General features: G+C 36.4%; 1 protein-coding gene across 3 annotated transcripts in view; it reads left to right on the top strand.

The window, feature by feature from the left end:
• COL12A1 (collagen type XII alpha 1 chain) overlaps positions 1-21,945 on the top strand; it is a 112,226-nt gene that overhangs the window by 9,318 nt on the left and 80,963 nt on the right. For 2 of the 3 annotated variants that reach the window (XM_073905230.1, XM_025890779.2), the window contains exons 4-12: positions 317-376; positions 2,843-3,106; positions 3,282-3,446; positions 4,117-4,290; positions 6,425-6,715; positions 6,916-7,518; positions 8,731-9,003; positions 12,367-12,639; positions 14,263-14,535. The exons of the other annotated variant lie outside the window; for it this stretch is intronic. In XM_073905230.1, the coding sequence (XP_073761331.1) occupies positions 317-376; positions 2,843-3,106; positions 3,282-3,446; positions 4,117-4,290; positions 6,425-6,715; positions 6,916-7,518; positions 8,731-9,003; positions 12,367-12,639; positions 14,263-14,535 (2,376 nt within the window). The remainder of the gene's footprint in view (positions 1-316; positions 377-2,842; positions 3,107-3,281; positions 3,447-4,116; positions 4,291-6,424; positions 6,716-6,915; positions 7,519-8,730; positions 9,004-12,366; positions 12,640-14,262; positions 14,536-21,945) is intronic. 3 annotated transcript variants of the gene reach the window in all.

Here is a 21,945-nt window from a genome sequence, read left to right as displayed (position 1 = left end):
ATCCTAGTCATTTGTGGATGTTAATAATTCATTCTTGATTTATAACCCTGGTCTTTGGAAGCAGCAGGAATGTTATGAGTGAAAACTATTAAAAACATTAAACTTTGCCAGGCAACAATGTCAATGTCTTTTTGAAATATATCTAAAATCTCACTAAAGATAATTTATTTGCAAGGCATTGCCTATTTGGCAGTATTTTCTGAGCAGCTGGGCATGGATCATATATTTAAAGACAGTGGTGGAAAACAATATATATTTTTTTAGGAAGTATTTGTACGGGTTCATTTCTTTTTGTAATAATCAGGTTTTGACTCAGTTCAAACAGGTGGTCCGACAAAGCCGGGTGAGAAGAAACCTGGAAAACCAATGATACAAAGTAAGTATTTCCCTTAATATTTTTGCTCAGATTTATAGAAGTTACAAGTGTAATATAAAGAAAATGTTCCAACTATATCCATACTTTGAATTTATTCACTTAATAATTTCTATAGGTATTATCTAGGAGAAATATGGACAATATAATAGTAATATATGACTAAACAATTATACTACTTACATTCTGAGTTTCTAGTCAATTTTTCATTCTATTTACTAAATATTCATTTTACTGAGAGTAAACTGTGAATTGGTGTGTATCTACTTTTTTTTTTTTTTGCAGAATTTTGGCAGTAGGTGAAAAACAAAGCTCACCACTAGACAACTCATTTCTCAAAGACAAATCAATAGAAATAGGGATATATGAGGAATACAAAGCCAGAACACCAGAGAGATGCCCTCCTTGTGTTTGAAGAGTTTTTTGCCATGAAAATATATTTCTAAATCTCTGGATGTGTTATGCTCACCTCTATGGTATTTACATGCCTTTCATTGATGGCAGTGTCACCATTTCCAGTGTCTGTAAGACATCTCTGGTAACACGTGGGTCTTAACATATCTAAAGAATAGTACACATTTTCCAGAGATGATGTTGGGGTGAGAGATGGGAGTGGAGTCTTACGCAGTTTGAAACAAATTTCCTGGTCATTCTGATACATTCTGGCCCCACCTCTATTACTACTTCACCTCCACAAAGAATCATGGAGGCAAATTAGAAAAGAAAAAGGCACGAGAAACGCTGTTTACAGTGTTATTTATTTATTTATTTATATTATGTTCTTTATAGTATACAAATGGGAGCCCAACCCCAAACAAAACAAGATGCACAATGATCCTTGGTGCACTTGTAACCAAATAAAAGGGATTTTATTCAATCTAGGTTTGACAATTTGTAACCTCCTGCCTCCTTTGTCTTCTATTGCTTCTTCTGATTTACTGGGATGGACCCTTAAGGGGTTTCTTGGACTTCTCATTTGCCACCTTATAAAGGTTGGATTTATAACCCAGGAGGACAATAAAAAGATTTGAATACAAAGTCCCCTTTATCTGAAATTTTTCCCTACAAATGCCTGTTTATCATTCTTTCTGATGTCTGATAATCTGAAATGAATTTTGTAGTATGCAGTTATAATGCTAATATTTTCCCTGAACCGTTGATATTTATTCTAAATCAAAGCATTATACCAAATATTGACTATTTAATAGACTTAAATGGGCCCATTAAATGGTGTGCAAAAATTATTTAGGCATGCAACTTGTGATTTAGCTTGCAAAATTTTCCAGGACCCTTTCCTTCTCTTCGTAGCCAAGTATTTCTTTTATTATCTACCAACTGATTACAAAGATGAAAACATCTTTGTAATTCTTCAGAAAATTCACTTAGTGTTGCCTTTCAATACACATTTTCATGAAAATCAGCTTGTTTTCCTTCTGACTGTGGAGAAAAAGAAAGATATGGTGTTCATTTATAAAAGCCAATCATTGCATTTAAAGATATACTATGCCTTTTTTACTTTTGAATGGAAATATTTTTCTACTCTTTGTTTTGTAAAAGTAGGTTTTAGATGTCAAATTTAAATAGACCGATAATTAAGACAGTAAGATATTTTTGACTATCTTGAGTCATATTTATGCTTCTTTTTACATCTTTTTTTTAAAGATTTTATTTATTTATTTGAGAGAGAGAATGAGAGAGCATGAGCTGGGGTGGTTGCGGAGGGGCAGAAAAAGAGAGATGGAGAAGCAGACTCCCTGCTGAGCAGGGAGCCCCAATGCAGAGCTCCATGCAGAGCTCGATCCTATGACCCTGGGATCACGACCTGAGCCGAAGGCAGACACCTAACTGACTGAGCCACCCAGGGCCCCCATGCTTCTTTTTACTTCTGTTAGACTCTATTAACCCTCTAGACTAACCCACTGCAAACTTTAGACAATTATATTCTAAAATGCAGGAAAATTTTAGAAAGATTTTCCCCTTTCTTCCACTTAAATACATCTGCTTGAATAGGACAGCAATTGTTTTGTATTTATTGCTAAATACCAAGGATTGAAGACACTGCTCATTTTGTATATCTCCCAGATGTTTTGTGTAATTTGTGCTCAGAGAGAAGAGGAAAAGGATGTTGTTTATAAAAACAGGTTGACAGCATGAATACCTTGGTCACATGCTCTTGGAGAGTAGGTCATGTATCTATTTATCTCTTCTTGCACAATGTCTTATATAGTAATTTAGAGCCATATAGTTCCACAAATGCATCTTAATGAAGGCCCTGAAAATGCTTCTGTGTTTGTTAATAAAATGTTATATTCTTTTGTGCATGTCAGTTGTGGGCGAAGACCAATTTGAATATGTTCTAATGAACAAAATGATTTAAGGAGACAACAGTTTTTCAGTGTTAGTTTGTATTCATTAAAGGTGGGTATAGTTAAGAATATATCATTTAGAACTATATCAAATGTATTTCAGAATGCTCTGTCAGTGCCTGGACTGATCTAGTGTTCCTCGTGGATGGCTCATGGAGTGTGGGAAGAAATAATTTTAAGTACATTTTAGACTTTATCGGGGCTCTTGTGTCTGCTTTTGACATCGGAGAAGAGAAGACAAGGGTTGGCGTTGTTCAGTACAGCTCTGATACCAGGACTGAATTTAACTTAAGTCAGTACTACCAAAGGGATGACCTTCTTGCTGCAATTAAAACAATTCCGTACAAAGGTGGCAACACAATGACGGGTATGTTTTACAAATTTTATTATTGTTGAAAATAAATGAAATACCTGTTTGGGGAAGAAATCAAACATGGCACCATTTTCATACCTTAAACAATCTTGAAATTAATCATGTGGTTTTTTACTTTGGCAAAACTGTGTGGTAAGGAGTGAATGAACATGTTTCTTTTGCACTTCAGGGGATGCCATTGATTACTTAATTAAAAATACTTTCACGGAATCTGCTGGAGCAAGAGTTGGCTTTCCTAAAGTGGCAATTATTATTACGGATGGCAAATCGCAAGATGAAGTGGAAATTCCAGCAAGAGAGCTTCGAAATATAGGGGTTGAAGTTTTCTCTTTGGGTAGGCCACATTTGGTTAAGTATTTTCTCTTTAGACCTACCTCAATACCTAATGCTTATGAAGAGGAAAGGTGGATTCCTTAAGGAAGGATGCTATTAGAAGTGTTTAGTGCATTTTATAGTGTAGTGTTAAACCATGTCATCTTTGAGTAAAAATTCTGCTTATGTATTTCTCTCGTATAACTCCCTTAGCCTATGCATTGTGAGGTGGTATTCATATTTTTGCCAGCCCTCTCTACTTTTCAAAGAACGCCGGGCCAGGGATTCTAATAAAGATCCTCCTTGTATTACCATTAAGTGCTTTTTTAAATGTGTTTCCTATATTATGTAATACTTGAAGAATTTGGAGAGTTCCAGCTCATTCAGGACTCTGGAAGCAAAAAGTATTATCTTTACAGATGGCAGGGACAAATGATGGCATGGTTAGGATGAGAGCCCGCTCTGTTTTATTAACCATTCATTTTCCTTTTTGGCTGGCCACTTCCGTGAAATTATAAAATGCCTTTGTCATTTGAACAGTCGCACATTCGTGACGAAGCAAAGCAATTCTGGTTTATGACTAAATAAGGACTTAGAACTGTCTTTACTTTCGAAGGACTGAGAAAGCAAAGAACTTCCCTAATTCAGCACATTTTTCTTTTCAATATATCCTTGTTCTTTTGTTTTTGAAGGCATTAAAGCTGCAGATGCAAAAGAACTCAAACAAATCGCCTCCACACCTTCATTAAACCATGTTTTCAATGTGGCCAACTTTGATGCAATTGTGGATATTCAGAATGAGATCATCTCCCAGGTGTGCTCTGGTGTTGATGAACAACTTGGTGAATTGGTTAGTGGAGAAGAAGGTGAGCGAATTGTTCCATGTTCCCCTGTGTTAACCTTTTCCATTATTTGATAGCTTTTATAGATTTACAGGTAGTCTAAAAGGAGACACATTTACTCAAACACATCTTTGGTCATTCTCCAATTGTATACTCCATTATATGGTTTTTCAGTAACTCTGGTTGATATCTTTTCATTGTTCCCCCTCCCCCAGTAGAACATGAAGTAAAATCCTTAAAAATCTTTTTGGAGAAGTTTGACTTGCCCTTTTTCTCTGAGACCATTTTGTGCATGTTGAGTGTCCATAATTATGCTATCCAGGTACTTGCTTTAATGCTCTTGCACTCCGATGTAAACATTGACAGGCTGGGAAGACATGTATTTTAGCACACAGCAACATCAACTAATGGGAACACTGTTTCTATTAAATGGTGAAACAAAAAGATTTTCTATCATCATTCTCTGCATGTTTTCAAAACTTTTAAGAATAATTCAAAGATCAGTTTGATCCTTCCACATCTGGAAAATCTTCCCATTTCTATCAGTTATTGCTTCTAAATACATGGGAGAAAGAAAAGACATTTCAGAAGACATTTCATCAACATCCTTTTGGACATTAAAAAGTCACAGTTTCCATGATTGTTTTCCTTTTAGCCTGAGAATTGACAAGTGATTAAAGATAAATTCTAAATAGCTACATCTTCAGTCATATAAACTCTTTAATCTCCAAACCCCAAGTATTTTGGCAATGTTCGCTGGCTCTGATTCTGTTTCAGAACCCTTCTCATTACTTCATGGGCTCCAAGCCTTTTTCTTTGTTTTACTGCCTAATGTCCGATTTTTTGCTTAGTGTGATTACAAAATTGACTCCTTCACCCCACTTTCCCCTGATTAACCTCTCTTTACTTAGTCTTTTAAACATTCTAATGCTGACCTGTTTTCCCTAGCGTGCATGTGTGAGGGTAGACCAAACGTCCGTCCTGCCACTGTTTGAAATCTGCTTGTATGAGGTGCATTGTGGGTGTTGATGCTGTTCCTTGGGGCCTCTCTTTCTTCCTGGCTTAGCCTGTGACTTGTTTTCCCTGTACTGTCTCTGCATCCCACAAAAGTTTTGGCCAAACATCCAGTTGGTACATCTGTTTCTCCCCCTTGCCCCCCACTACTTGTCCCTTTTTAGACATCATTTTTATGCACTCCGTATGAATGCCTTTTTGAGGAGGCCGTGAGGAGACTTGTGCCTGTTTGATCATCCACCTCTTGCAGGATGAGATTAAAAAAAATTGAAGTATAAATTCTTGGAAGTTAGTTCCACTGATAAATGTAAAAGTGTGAAAATTTGGTCTGAAATATCTTAAAATACTTTATGTTATCTGTTAAGTACATGATTATGTTTCTATGTTGTGTAAGGATAGAAATGTTTTAGATGATCGATATTTCCTTGTTAGTATACATGTTATAAATCATTGAGTCCCTCTTGGTGGCATTATGAACATAGTTGAACATTTTTTCTTGGCTTAAAATAAGTGAGAATAAAATTGTTTAACATTATAAGAAGTTGTTTAAGAGCTGCTGAACCCTTTATCTTATGTATTATAAAGTGTCTTTTAAAGATTATATTTTAGTCTTTATAATATCATTAAAAGAGAAAAAGAATTGAGTAAGTCATTGATTTAACAAACATTTATCAAGTGCCTACTTTGGTAGCTAAGAATAAAGACAATGAGTAAAATATGAAAACCAGAGTGGATGGAAATCTTGGTCCCAGAGAGTTAGGCATCAGATGTCTTATTATTAATTTCCTCCAATGACTTTCTCTTCCTCTAATTTTCTCAGCTCCCTGACTAAAAATCAGGCACTGAGCCTCTTTTGGTTTTGGATAGGTATAGGTGGAAGTGGAGAGTTGGGATTAGGCAACTCTTCTTGACTAATTCATGATTAATTTGGATAAGGAGAATTGAATGTCCAAACCTAAAGGTTGTATCTCACTGTTTTTTTTTTTTTTTTTTAATAGTTTATTTATTTAAGTAATCTCTACACCCAGAGTGGGGCTTGAACTCATGACCCCGAGATCAAGAGTCATAGGCTCCTCCATTTGAGCCAGCCAGGCACCCCTAAATCTCACTGTTTTTAATCACTGTTCTGCTTGTTACTTTGTAGTTATTGAACCTCCTGCAAATTTGGTTGCCATGGAAGTCTCATCAAAATACATTAAGCTAAGTTGGAGTCCATCTCCTAGCCCAGTGACTGGCTATAAAGTCCTTCTTACACCAATGACTGCTGGAAGCCGACAGCACGCTCTCAGTGTGGGGCCTCAGACTACCACGCTCAGTGTTCGTGACCTTTCAGCAGACACAGGATACCAGATCAGTGTTTCAGCCATGAAGGGACTGACATCCAGCGAACCCATTTCAATTATGGAGAAGACTCAGCCAATGAAAGTTCAAGTGGGTAAGTGAATAGGTCTATCACTGGGTTTGGTATATGTGATGGTCTGTTTGACAGTATGTCTTACTGGTTCAGGTTTAGTTTCAAAATATTTGCAATGGTTTTCTTTTAAATAAGTGTGCTTATTAATAAAACCAGACATCTATATTTCATGATTAATTTATATTTGTTGAACTGTAATGGGCTTTTTTTTCTTTTTACAGAATGCTCACGTGGTGTGGATATAAAAGCCGATATCGTGTTTTTGGTTGATGGTTCCTATAGCATCGGGATTGCAAACTTTGTTAAAGTTAGAGCCTTTCTGGAAGTTCTTGTAAAAAGTTTTGAGATTTCACCAAACAGGGTACAGATAAGTCTTGTCCAGTACAGCCGTGATCCTCATACTGAGTTCACTTTGAAAAAATTCACCAAAGTTGAAGATATAATTGAAGCAATAAACACCTTCCCCTACAGAGGAGGATCTACAAACACTGGGAAAGCAATGACTTACGTCAGAGAGAAAATATTTGTGCCTAGCAAGGGTTCAAGAGGCAATGTACCAAAGGTCATGATTCTTATCACTGATGGGAAATCTTCAGATGCTTTCAGAGATCCTGCTATAAAACTAAGGAATTCTGACGTGGAAATCTTTGCAGTTGGTGTGAAGGATGCTGTTCGCTCAGAATTAGAAGCTATTGCCTCTCCTCCTGCTGAGACACATGTGTTCACAGTGGAAGATTTTGATGCTTTTCAGAGAATATCTTTTGAACTCACACAGTCTATCTGCCTTAGAATTGAGCAAGAATTGGCAGCTATAAAGAAAAAAGGTTAGTAGGCTTTGTAGAGCCAAAATTATCTCTTCATGAACAAAGCATTTTTTGGTTCTAAAATTGTGGATAATACGCTTCTCCGATTCTTTCTACATACAGGAAAAAATAACTATCCTGTCTTACAGAAATCTATTGAGCTTAGTTTATTTAGCTGAGATAAGACTTTCTCCTGGGTATGGATCACATATTTATTGGTGAAAAAGCTATTTACCATGAGTCATGAGATGTTTTTGATCCTAGATCCTTAAGCTGAGCTGGGCACCAGCTTTATCCCACCTATTTGTCATATTCAATTCAACAACCTGTAGTTGAGTGTCTAATATGTGCTAGATGGTGAGCCAAGTCCTTTGAATTAAAGGTGACGAGAACATAGTCCTAGACCTTTGAATTCTTCTCATGCATTCCCTTCCCTGGACCAATTTTGGGCACCGTTCCTCACAGCTGGAATTCCTTATCCTCTTTTCTTCATTTGTTCAAATTCTATTTGTCGTTCCAATTTTAGTATATGTGCTGCCGAAGCGAGCACTCAAATTCTATTTGTCAACATTCAGTAAAAAGTCCCAACTCTTTCATCAAGTCTTCCTTAGCTGTTCTAGTGCTGTAACACTTACTATCACTTCCAGTCATCCGGGGTTCATAGGTACTGCTCTGTTTTGTTAATAATGTGACACTCTCCTGTCTTTCCGATTTGATTGTACGTTCCTTGAGACCAGCAGTGGGCCTTAAATATTGGCTCTTCGTATGATTTAGTTTAATGAATATTCTTTGGTTAGGAAGAATTCCTTAATCATTACTTTGAAATATCTGTCTACCACCAAAAGTTAATATCTGATTGCCAAGGATTAGTGGGAAAATATTGCTGGGTTCATTTTAGGTCTGTTACTGTTTAAATATTCCAGTTGTGGGCAGGACCATTCCATTACTGCTTTGTGTTTAGAAACCCCATTCAAGTTAAATTTTAATTAACCATTTAAACAGTGTAACTTAGTATTGTGAATGGTCAAGACAAATGATCAAGACCTCCTGGTAGGGCTGTAAATGAGAGGCCTTCTCTCAGAGGTCAGGTGTGGAATATTTACTCAGTACATTTATCTCAATGACTATTCCCCCAGTGAACATAAGCCATTTCATAAACATAGTCATCAGGTCCATTTTTGCTTTATAGATTTAAACATTTTAACTGTGTCCTTTTTTTTTTTTTTTAAATAGCTTATGTGCCTCCAAAGGATCTTAGTTTTTCTGAGACGACTTCTTACAGTTTCAAAACTAACTGGTCTCCTGCTGGAGAAAATGTTTTTTCATACCACATCACCTACAAGGAAGCTACCGGGGATGCTGAGGTCACAGTGGTGGAGCCAGCGTCAAGCACCAGCGTCATTCTCAACAACCTGAAGCCGGAGACGCTGTACTTAGTCAATGTGACTGCAGAGTATGAGGATGGCTTCAGTGTTCCCTTAACTGGAGAGGAGACCACTGCAGAAGGTGAGATGAGGTTTCTGACCCTATTTTCCAAAAACTAGCAATTTATTGTGGAACCAAGTTACAGTCTGAAATAACCATCTCCTCTATAGAGATGGTGAATGCCTCTGTAAAATTCAGCATCTATAAAGTACAGCTCTTCATACACCTTTTTAAAAAAGTGAAAAAACTTTTATATAAAAAAAACCCTAGATTTATTTTGATGAATTTGAAGTTAAGAGGTATAGAGAACTGTTAATAACTATGGGATTGACTCTTAAAATACTGCTTGAGGCCAGATTTTTCTGTCCCTTATTTCAGCATGTTATGTTCAAATACTTCTGAATTTTGTTTACTTTATCTATGGATGTGATGGCAAATATATCACCAAATGTTTTTTCTTTTTAAAAATTGTGGTAAAATACATATAACATAAAATGACCATTTTAACCATTTTAAGTGTACATTTCAGTGGCATTTAGTTCATTCATATTATTATGCTACCATTACCACCATCCATCTCCAGAACTTTTTTCATCTTGCAAAACTGAATCTCTATACTCATTAAAAAATAACTCTTCAATTCCACCCCCTGCCCCCGCCCCACTGCCCCTGGCAATCACTATTCTATTTTCTGTTTCTATGAATTTGATACTCTAGGTACTTCATAGGAGTGGAATTATACAGTATTTAACCTTTTTTTCTGACTTGTTTCACTTAGCATAATGTCCTCAAGGTTCATTCATGTTATAGCATGCATCAACATTTCCTTTCTTCTTATGGCTGAAAGATATTCCATTATATGTTTCTATCACATTTTGATTATCCACTCACCCACAGACAGATACTTAGGTTGCTGCCACTTTTTAGCTATTGTAAATGATGCAGCTGAGAACATGAGTGTACAAATTTTACCAAATGTTTTAAGCATCATTTGTTTAGATATATCCTCTTTACTGGATAAAATTGAGTACTTTCACTACATTTGACATTTAAAGGATACCAAGGAACCTGGTTATGAGAAGACTAAGACTAGGCAATTACTCTTTAAGATAAATATCGCAAATAGTAAAAGACATGTCAATTGTTCTCTATTTTTACTGGGGATAGTGAAGAAGCTGAAACAGGTGCATGAGGAAATTAAGATAGTTCCAAAGAAGTATTTGCTAACAGGGAAAACATATATTGGCATATCTTCCTGATAAAAGCTAGAGAATCTTTTTTCTCTGAAAGATTTTTAAAATGAGATTGATCTTTCCTTTTTATGCATAGTTTTAAGGTATATTTCTACCTGAAGGCCAGCAAATAAAATAATGGCCTAAGTTAACTACTTTTCTTATGATTTTTGTATTGAATAACCTAGAAGTCCATACTTAGATATTTCTGATTTCCTTTTTTTTTTTTTAAAGATTTATTTATTTGAGAGAGAGAGAAAATGCATGCATGAGTGGAGGGCGGGGCAGAAGTAGAGAATCTTCAAGCAGACTTCCTGCTGAGCCTGACTGAGCCATCCAGGCACCCCAATATTTCTGATTTTCTGATGGTTTCTCTGTAATGCCCATATTGTTGCTTGAAGAGCCTGGCCCTTTTCCTTCAGCACTTTAGGATGGGGATGGAAATATGTCTCAAGAAGAAATTTAAGTCCAGAGGGTTTTTGAGTAGAGTCAACTGCATTCATATATGCTCTAGTTTTTGCTCATTGGGCTTCAACAAAAGCATTTGGTAATACATTTCCAATTCCATTGTGTGAGTGAAATCTGGGATTTAAACTTTCTTTAGTCAATAAGGAAGTTTCTGATTTCAGTACCTTTGTTAGGCTACCAATTATTGAGCTCCAGCTTATGTGTCAGGTACTATGATAATTGCTTTCTGTGGATTATCTCATTTAACCACGTCAATAATCCTATAAACAGTCATTTTTTTTTTATTATTGGGTAATCTAAGGCTCAAAATTACACATTCAGCTTCAAAACTAGTAAAGTAGTTCCCCTTGATTCTCAGCTTCACTTTCCATGGTTTCAGTTGCCCATGGTCAACCACAGTCCAGGAGCAGATGATTTTCCTTCTGACTACTGTTAGAAGGTCAATAGTCGCCTAATGCTGTGTCACGATGCCTGCGTCATTTACCTCACTTTATCCCATCACATAGGCATTTTATCATCTCACATCATCCCAAGAGGGCTGAGTACAGTAAGATATTTTGAGAGAGAGACCATATTCACATAATTTTTGTTACAGTATATTGTTATAGTTATTCTATTTTATTATTAGGTATTGTTGTTAATCTCTTACTGTGCCTAATTTATAAATTAAGCTTCATCATAGGTATGTATAAGAAAAACATAGTGTATATAAGGTTCAGTACTATTGATAGTTTCAGGCAGCCTCTGGAGAGCTTGGAATGTAACCCGTGCAGATAAGCGGGGGGTAGGGAACTATTCAAATTCATCAGTTTATCTGCCTCATTTGTTCTGGCTAATTTAGTCTTTTTCCTTGCCATGTAAAATGAGTCATGGGTGTAAGTCTGCCAGCTGCCATTGCTTTTCTTAAGGGCTACACTTTCTTTCTCTCTGAAGTGATCTACTGGTGTGTTGGCTATTTAGATAAACTTCTGATTATATGTGAGATAAATGCAGATGTATTGCCCTGTGCTTTCACTCCAGCGGATTGAGAAGAACGTGTGGTCCAAATGGACAATTTACCCCTTAAATGAATAAGTAATTTAAACATGTTTGCTAACTATAAAGCCAGATGATGTTCTCCTTTAGGCTCAATGAAAATCCCATTTAAGATTGTGAGTCTATGTACATTACCCCCATTGCAATTTGACTTCAAGATTTAGATCCAACTAGCATTCATTAAGTACAGTGTGTTTGGTCCAACACACGTATGATCTAATTCTCCGAGTCAAATGACTATATAGATAAAAAAAGTTAGCTGTGGAACTGACTGGACAAGACACTTCATTCAGTTGGATAAATATGGTAGAACTGGGTGTTTGGTATTATTTTCCTACTTTTCTGAGAAAATCTAGTTAGAGGGAAAGCCTTGGCTACCTATGTTTCAAGAAATAAAGTATTTTTATTCTTGAATTTTATGTCAACATGAATTTACCATTTAACAGAGTATTTATGATTTTAAAAGTTTACTACTAGATACCTCTTTATTTGATTAAAAAAATTAACAGTACTTCGTTTCCTTCTGTGTATTGTATTTGTTGTTTCAGCATCTAGTTAATGTCTGGCTAAATGAATGCTGTAACCAGAATGTTTGACAAAAAACTGCTTTTGGATTTGTTTAGAGAAATGCTATAATTTGGTGATCAAAAGCTTAGTTTTGCATTTTTTATGTAAAATAAACCTTTTTTTTTAAAAAACCCAATTTCAGTAAAAGGAGCACCTCGAAACCTAAAGGTGACAGATGAAACTACAGACAGCTTTAAAATCACCTGGACCCAAGCTCCAGGGAGAGTTTTAAGGTACCGAATTATATATAAACCAGTTGCTGGTGGAGAAAGCAAAGAAGTTACCACCCCTGCCAATCAGAGGAGGATAACACTCGAGAACCTGACTCCAGACACAAAATATGAAGTATCTGTAATTCCTGAATATTTCTCAGGACCTGGCTCTCCATTGGCTGGAAATGCAGCCACTGAAGAAGGTAGAGGAAATATGCTGACTTTATGGTAACAACCCACATCTTAGACCTCAAGGGATCCTGTAGCCAGCTATCCAGACACTACAGCACATGAGACATTATCTTAATTATCTGAGTGTCTTAGACTGTAGTCCTTTTAGATTTGGGTTACTCAAATTTTTCACTTACTTGTGACAGCGATTTTTGTGTCAGTAGAACTCAAATGCTATCATATGGCCTAAATATTCTTTTAAAAGCAATATTATTAAATATTCTAATATAAACTGAAGGATGACTAGGGATTAAAAATCAAACTGCTATGCACCGTTGAAACAAATTAGCTATTACTTCTTCAGGAAGATTTTTTAAAATACTAACCTGTTTTTATTTAAATGGGATGGTTAGACTCCCAGGATAGATTCTGATATTTGTTGCAAATTATTAATGTTTAATATTTATTTCATTGAGAAAAATTAAGGCATTTCTAATTTTCATTTTATTCCCTATTTTTAAAGTTAAAATAATAATAACAACAACAACAACATATTAGCAATAATGAACAGTTATTGAGGACTTATTTGTATCAGGTTCTGTGCAAAGAGCTTTTCATATATTATCTCATTTGATCCATGCACAGAGTCAATGGAATTGTTAATATTATTATCCCTTTTTATAAGGAAATCAAGGCTAAAGATACTAAATAGTAACTGAGTCATGCTGCTGATAAGCAGTGAATTTGAGGCAGACACTCATAAGGAATATCCATTCCCAGCTCAATATGCATCCCTACTTCCCTCCCTGGGGAACCTAGCTAAATAGCGTTTTCTGCTGAGACCCTTTCTCTTTCCATCTGCTTTCTTCCTCCTCTCTGCCCTTTGGGAAATCATTACCTTCCTTTTTCTCTTTCTAGTTGGGGATCTAAGGCCCTTTGTGCTGGGGACCATAAAAAAGACCCTGACTCTTCATCTTTCTGTTTTCTAGAGTAAAAGTGGCTAGCTGTTGAGTGCCAGGTGGAGAGTGTCACAGGGTTGGGTGACTTGGGACCCTTCAGAGATGACATGACCACTCTACCAGAAAAGTCATGAAATGCCAAACATCATAGATGCAAAGGGATAGGCAGCCTCTGAGTTTTACCTAAGGCAAGGTCTCACTTGGGCTGTTTCCTCTCTTAAGTTTTTTTCTGGGGATAGCCTTGGTCATTTATCATTTTTATCACATCAGTGTATTTTCTGGCCATTACGTTTAGAAGTTCATAGCCAGTAAATCCTTTTTTTGAGGCTTTCTTGGGGGCGTTGATACTTACATTGTGATACTAATCAACGTATTTACAATTTGTAATGTTTTGTTCCACTTTCAGAGAAAAGACTGTAGTTTTTAATGTCAAAGATTCTAACCTGTGTAAACACAGAAGAGGAATTGGATGCCTTTTGCTTTGTTGCTACTAACACATAAGGCCCAGTTTAGAAATGCTGAAGCTCTGCTTGCTTGTCAACAGTTAACAATTGCTGTCATAGCTCTCAGGATATAAATTTGATGCAGTGCACGCTCACATACACACACACACACACACACACTTAAAGCAACAAAGCATTTTTAAGTCATTTTATTAAATAATGAATTTCAATGTTGTTTTTTTTTTTAATGAAGTTAGAGGGAACCCAAGAGACTTAAGAGTTTCTGACCCTACAACATCAACTATGAAATTATCTTGGACTGGGGCACCAGGGAAAGTGAAACAGTATCTCGTCACATACGTCCCAGTGGCAGGGGGTGAAACTCAAGAGGTCACTGTGAGAGGACACACCACCAGTACTGTGCTGAGAGGATTAAACGAAGGGACACAATACTCCTTGTCTGTGACGGCTTTGTATGCATCCGGGGCTGGAGATGCCCTTCATGGTGAAGGAACGACACTGGAAGGTAATCACTGTCATGTTTTATAGAAATCCCCGAGTTTATTTGGGATTGCATTTAGGAAGCTGATATTGTTTGCAGAGAATCAAATCTAGAAATGTGCTATCCTTTCTCTTAAAAGGAATTTGTATTGAAAAGTAAGTGACTACAAAACTGCCTCTTATTCAGAGATGTAGAATGTAAGCAACTGTAAAAAAATTAAATTTAATCAGGAAGAGGTGTACTGGGGAGCTGAGTGCATAAGAAGGCCATAGAAGTATGTTCTTAAAGCCATGGGCTGGGTAAGTGGAGAATAGGTAGATGTGTGACATTCAGAGTGAGAAGAGACCTTGGGGAATCATCTGTGGATGAAAAGGATTTGGGTTGCCCACAGTAACAAAGCTGCCTCCATCACTAGGAGCAGATAGGAACCCTTTCTGACTCCGAGTCTCTTTTCATTCACCATGCATAAAAGCATTTAGCTTGAGAAATATGAGGATCCAGGTTTCTGCTTTGTTTGTTTTCTAAACGACCTCTAAAGTTCAGTTCTGTGTTAGAAGTTTGAAGTTAATGCAGTATTTAGCAAGAACCACCACCAAGACTGGAGCTGTGTGCTTGGTTCTCCAGACTTAATTGTCAGAGGGCTTCATATATTTTTTAGAATCTCTTGAAATATAATGGCAGCTTCCATTTAACTCATCGCAACTACAAAATAAGTTGTGTAAGGGAGAGAAAATGCAAAGTTAGCCTAGCCACAATAAGAATGTTGTGATGTTAAAAAGAAGTATCAGTGGATGGTTATGATAATGAGTCAGTACCATAGTCCAGGGCTTAAATGGGAAATCAGGCATTGATTTCTTCTTGTTATCACCATCTTTTATATGACCTATTTAATGTAAGTATAGGAAGAAAATGAATCTGAAGTATCTTTTGTGATGCGAAATCACAGTGACTTTAGGTAAAATATCTGTCAAATTTGGAGGATCCAGGAATTTGGAGGTTTGTAGATGTTGTAGTTAACAAGGATGAGGCCCATAGTAGGCAGTTTTCATTAAAACTACAAGATTTAGTCAAGAATTAAAAACAAACAGCGGGACACCTGGGTGGCTCAGTCAGTTAAACGTCTGCCTTCAGCTCAGGTCATGATCCTAGGGTCCTGGGATTGAGTCCCGCGTCAGGCTCCTTGCTCAACAGGGAGCCTGCTTCTCCCTCTGCTGTTCCCCCTGCTTGCACGCTCTCTCTCTGACAAATAAATAAATAAAATCTTTAAAAAAAGACACAGCCAAAAAAATATTCTAATCAATTCTATCTCTAATATCAATCAAGAGTTTAATTCTAATAGTCCATGAAATTTATTTTTAAAAGAGGATTTAAATGAAAGATTAAATACCAGCATGTAAAATACTGATTACTACCAGAGTCCTTGTTTGACTACTTAGCCATGCGACCTTGAAAAGCTTCCTTAACCCCTCTGAGCCTCAGTATACCCATCTATAAAGAGGGGATGATCATTGCTTCCCCTGCATCCCAGATTTACTGTGGAGATCAAATGGGGAGACTGTAAGAGAAACTTTTTGGGAACTGTAAAATACTATATGTATATAAAATTCATCAGGAGGAAATGACATTCGCTTTAGAATTGGTATCTAAAAATATGGCTTTTGTAAGTATTTCAGAGATATTGATTAGCTGCACTAAAGTTTTGAAAGTAAGAAGAGGTAGAAATGGAAATTGCCTTAATTACAGACACCTAGTCCAAACAGTAAAGCATGTGATCCTTGTATCTGGAGCAACATCCAGAATTTCTGACAAGTTTGTTCTTCTGTTTTGACCTTTTGAGGTTCTCCTTCTCTTGTGCTTCCCAAAGCCTTTCAACATAGATTGTTTATAGGATTTTTTTTTAAGGATAAACTTTTGAGCTTTTGTTTTTTCCAGGATAATTGTAGATTATTCTTGTTTGTGAAAATTTCTCCCTTATAGGGAATATCTTGGAAATAACTTTAATAGTTTTCGTTCTTCTTGTACCTTTTAACCTTCTGATGTTCTTCTGCATTTTCATACCTTAAAAAATATATTCATTCTCAGAATTTTCTTGGGGTTAAAAATTAGGCATTTTTACTGAGAATGACATATTAATCTTTAGAAAACAAAATACACATTTTAATTTAACAACAAACACATTCTATTAGGCATTGATTTTTCTGGGCCAGGTGAACAGCTGAACTGTTTATAATTTTATAGCTTTGCACAAGTAGTATAGAAAATCTACCAAGTTGTATGCACGTGTGAATATGTACCCGTGTGCGCGCGCGTGCGCGCACACACATATTTGATCAGAAATTACGTCTAAGGGAGATATATGTGTAGTAAAATAAATCTTAAAAATTACTGTTTTCCATTTCCCGAGAAGGAGGGAAGCAAGATGATTATAGTTGATTGATAACTAAGTTGTAATAATATATATTTTTTTCTATTTACACCAAAGCTCTTTACTACAGTGAAGGATTACATAAAATGCTGCCAGTCTGATTTTATGAACATATTTATCCCATTGCATTATGTGTGGTAAACTTGACAAATATGTGAAAGCATAGTTGTGACTAAATTAAAATAGTAGAAGATTTTTGCCCCTGGTTATTCCATTTCATTTTATTGTATTAACTCAGCCAAATCCACATACCATATACAAGAATAGGATATGATGGTAAATGCAGGGAATGGAAAGCCAGAAACAGAGCCAGGCAACTGCTTTTGAGGGCTGCTGTTTTTCTAATCTGTTTTTCTCTTGGGAGAGAAGGTGGTAAGAGCAGACCTTGAAGGAATGTTTCTTCCATCCAGAGGCATGGCTCGGCCGGCAGGAGCATTCTGTAGGTTGAAAATTTTATAGATTGCCTCAAGTGCATTCTATTCAAATCAAAAAATGTAAAAAAAAAAAAATAGTTAGTGTGGTCTGCAACGGTCCCTAACTTGAATCTGTTTCCTAGTTTGTTGAAATGTAGCCAGTGATCAGAAAATGCCCCTGTCCCTGGAAGAGAGATTTATTAGCATTGGCATCGGGGAAGTTCATGGTTTGCTCTAGTACTGTATGAAATAGAATCACAAAGGCAGTGTTTATTACTCTTTCAGATCCAAACTTTAGAGGAATCTGAGCACAAACTATTAGGTTTGATTTATGTTGTTTCCCCCCCGCCCTGGTTGTTGTTGTTAAAATAGATTTAACGTAATTTTTAGTAATTACTATTGTACATGTAAGTGTACTTTGGGTCGTGGTAGAACTTTTAGTTGTCATTGTTAGTGTGTAGAGAGAGGAAAACCTGCTCTTATAAACCTTGAAATGAATAATGCCCATTTTAATTCCGAGATTTACCACAAATGAATGAAAATTTCAGTTTGGGAATAATACGGTTCTTTTTGTTTTTGACTATTGGTTTTTGGCTATGGAAAAGATGACTTTTCAAAATTTCCTTTGTTTCCGTTGCTATAGCAACCTGCCAATGTCCTAGACACGGACAGCTTCCTGTACATCAAACCAAGCTCACTCAGCTGACATTTTGTTACAATGAGGTTTTTAGCACATCATAGGAATTCCTCTGCATGATGTTGAGTAACATGGGGCCTCTCCAAGACGGACTAAATAAGGTCTCTGTTTCCCTAGATTTACTGCTATCTCATAATTTGAAAAATCATACATTCTGGGTATAACAACGCTGAGGTTTACAGGGAACTTTAGCAAAATTCCCAAAGAACAATTCGTATTTCCTTTCCGGCACATTAATGTCTCATCGGAGAAATATCTAGATCACATTGGAGACATGACAATTATGGAAGAAATCTCACATAGGCTTTGAGATTCAAGGGTGATTTAATTGTTAAGAGGTTTTCAAGAACTATGTATTGTTTAATGTAGTTGTTAGCTTATCAATAGGGAACTTTGTACTTTGGGATGATGGCTCTAATTCACTGGGGTTGTAAATCAAGTGTGTTTCCACATAGACGTGGAAGCAGGTTTTCTGTATTCTGCTGTGGAAAGTTGGATGACTTTTGAGCTGAGCTCTAACGGAAAAGACAAATTGATTTAGAAGAGGATTTACATTACATTTTCAATTTAACTTCTATTTTCGAAAGTGATATGTGAAACTCAATGAAAGCTGACTGGAACAATTTATAGTTTCATTTCATTATGATTAATTTTTCAGTTATCATCATTGGCTAATTTGTGTTATAATAATTATATTTGAATTGGATGATGACTTGCTTTTCAGAAAGCAAATGGAAAAGGGCTAAGGAAACGTAGGAAAGTTACATAAATGAGGCATTAGTTCTTTGGCCTTGTATGTGGAAAAAAGTAGAAATCAACCCCTTGTGGATGTTCAGATCATGAGAAATGCACCTGTCTAAATTACTTCCCACAGTAGTAGCTCAGAGACACATGTGAGCAGGCATGAGAAAAATGCCTTTTGAATATATCTAAATATGGTTTATAATCAGAGCAGAAATGCTGAGTATCAAAATTTCAAGAAACTGATAAATTTTGTGTGTTCAAACGTATGACAGAAAAGAATGTTATTCCTTATAAGTATATGGGTACTACACTGGGGAGACGAGGATTAGCTGGGAAAACTATTGAGAAGGATAAAGTTGAAGGCATACCATCATTATAGAAGAGAACTTACTTGAAACGACTGCCAGAAATTCTATTACCAGAAATAAAAGTAATATACAAAGCATAGGCATATACCCCAGAACAGCAGAAAACAGGTACCGTGAGATCAAATATTATTGAAAACAATGCCACTTATGTGAAATCCTGAACAAACTGAAACATCATAAAACAAACATTTATAAGTCTAGGGGGCAGAACAAAAAGAGGAACTTAAGGAAGTTGGGAGCCTTTGCTAGAGCAGAAGTGGATTCAGGTTCTGGGAAGCATAGTGACAAAGGGGCAAAAAGACTACTGGATTTGGTTCTTATTCACTGGACCTGTCTATGGCTTCCCCTGTTGAGATACCGTAATGCCTCCTGCAGAAAGGCTGTAGGCTTGTCTTCTGACATCTTTTCTTTTCTTATTCCTCTCTCTTTCCTTTCCCTTCCCTTCCCTTCTCTAAAAAAAGACTCCCAAATCCAATCTAACCAAACCAAACCAAATAATTTCTTCTGTGTTATGGATGTCCAAGTTCCTTATATTGAGAACAAAACCTACAATTCAGTATTTTATTTTATTTTATTTTTTTAAAAGATTTTATTTATTTATTTGTCCGAGAGAGCACAAGCAGGGGGAGTGGCAGAGGCAGAGGGAGAAGCAGGCTCCCCGCGGAGCAGAGAGCCCGATGTGGGGCTTGATCCCAGGGCCCTGGGATCATGACCTGAGCCGAAGGCAGACGTTTAACAGACTGAGCCACCCAGGCATCCAAGAATAATGAGATTTAAAAGATTTTTTAGGAAGTGTCAGTGCTTAGGCATATCTCCAGATATTGCAATTTAGTTGATTTGGGCAAGTCCCACTCTTTGACACCCCAGGTGATTCTGCGTATCCTATTAAATCTGGTCCAATTATTTTGTGCCAGGGCCCCAGGAGGTGACATAGCCTGCTGGTGGCCCTGCTCAGCTGGTTACACACCAGGTCTTAAGGCCAAGCTTGGCCTCTTTCACAGCCTGCCAATTCTATCACAGGGTACAATTCAATTGTTTCATTTTTTTGTAATCCAATATTTGTCCAAGCCAAGATTCCATTTAAAAAAAAATAGTTTTTAAAGGGTTATAGGTCTGATAAAATTTGCTTGTCATCAATACATCATATTCTTCAAAATTCTTGGGTGTAATGCAGCAGCTAGGATACCCAACCCTCTAGCTTTTTTGAGGAAAAAAATTTTATCAATGTGTTTGACAACGGTATAAACTTAATATTTAGGAATATTCTTATCAAACTGACTGACTGACATATAAGAAGCTTATTGAAGCAGTTTATCTTTTCACTCCTAGCTTTTGGATGGAGGTGCCTTTCTTCTTTCTTTTGATTCCATATTTCTTTGTTACTAACATGGAATGTTGCAATGACACCTTTGGGTGTCAGAGGCAGACTCTATAATTTTTTGAGGATTGTTTTCTGTAATTGAGAATTTACTCAGTGCTCATTGGAATTAGCATTGTCATGCCATTAATTAGAACTTAAGAATGTTTTTTGGTTCGTATTTCGTGCTTTTACAGACTCTTTTTGGGACACTGATAAACCTTGCAAAGGTCTTTATTGCAATTTCACTAGTATTTTGTTCCAGCTTTACAGGTTCTGAGAGTGTTAAAACAGTTGATTAAAATCCGTGGGAATGCATGTCTAGCGAACTAGGCTCCTTTTGTTTGCAGCCCACAAATATCTCTGTGAATGTATTTTTGCTTCAACCACAATTCTTTTCCTATTATTTTCTCACAGTGGAATCATTAGCCTGTGTTTGTGAGATTAATGTCTGTTGTCATGGAAATAAATAATGTCACAAACTCAGTGCTAACACAAAGTAAGGCGGAGAATGGGCTGAGAAACACAACCCTGGAGCAGACGAGAAGCTGAAATGATTGTTTGTAAACTACTCCAGTGTTAATTTGGAGGATAATTCCCACAGTCTAGCTAACTTATTCATCTTGTGAATGTCATCAGTGCCGTTTTTAGCTCATTTAAGTTCAGTCACTTTCAAGTACAACAATTTTACAATGGCTGCAATACCTAACTGCAATTTAGGCAATTTAGAAGGGGCACATGTGAAAAAAAGGTGTACATCAAGCAAAGGAAACATGTGCTCTACTTATAAAACTTAAGAGACCAGTTGCTGGGATATCAATGATCAAAACAAAATAAGACATAAAAAACAACAACCAAACTAGATCAAAGGACCAGTTTGTTTATATTCCCATAAGTAGAGAAAATATAAAGATATGTGGCCGTTTTGGTAGCCCACACAATGAAAGAAGGCCTTCAAGTGACAATTAGCCTCAAGTACTGAGGGAGCAAAGTCAGTATGTTCTTGAAAATAAGTATTCTTGGTTTCAGTGAAATATGTAACTAATTTCCCTCCAGAGATGAGATGTCCTGTCAGCAGTTACAGTTATTTATAATGGAGTTAGAATTTTCCATTTGTGCTTGGGGTCTGGTAAGATGCCCAGCTCCTGTTTTATTTATTTTTCCCCTCTAAACTCTACAATATGATGGGTTTCTGTCTGCCCAGATTTCTTTTTTTTTTTTTTACTTCGTGTTATCTTTACTCTTTGTGTTGAAATTTCGTTGTTTAATTATGAATATTTTTAAGGTATTCATTTTTACTCTTTGATTCAAGTAAAGTAATAGTTCAAAAATCTTGTAACAGCATTATGTATCATTTGCTTGAATTTATAACAATTACTGGTGAAATGTATGCTGTAGAGGCAGATAGTTTTATGTTTATGTCATGCTGT

The sequence above is a fragment of the Callorhinus ursinus genome, unplaced genomic scaffold, assembly GCF_003265705.2.
Source record: "Callorhinus ursinus isolate GAN/ISIS: 27379988/994484 unplaced genomic scaffold, GSC_fseal_2.0 scaffold22, whole genome shotgun sequence".
In the NCBI taxonomy this organism is placed as follows: domain Eukaryota; kingdom Metazoa; phylum Chordata; class Mammalia; order Carnivora; family Otariidae; genus Callorhinus; species Callorhinus ursinus.
This window is presented reverse-complemented; position numbering and strand designations above follow the sequence as displayed.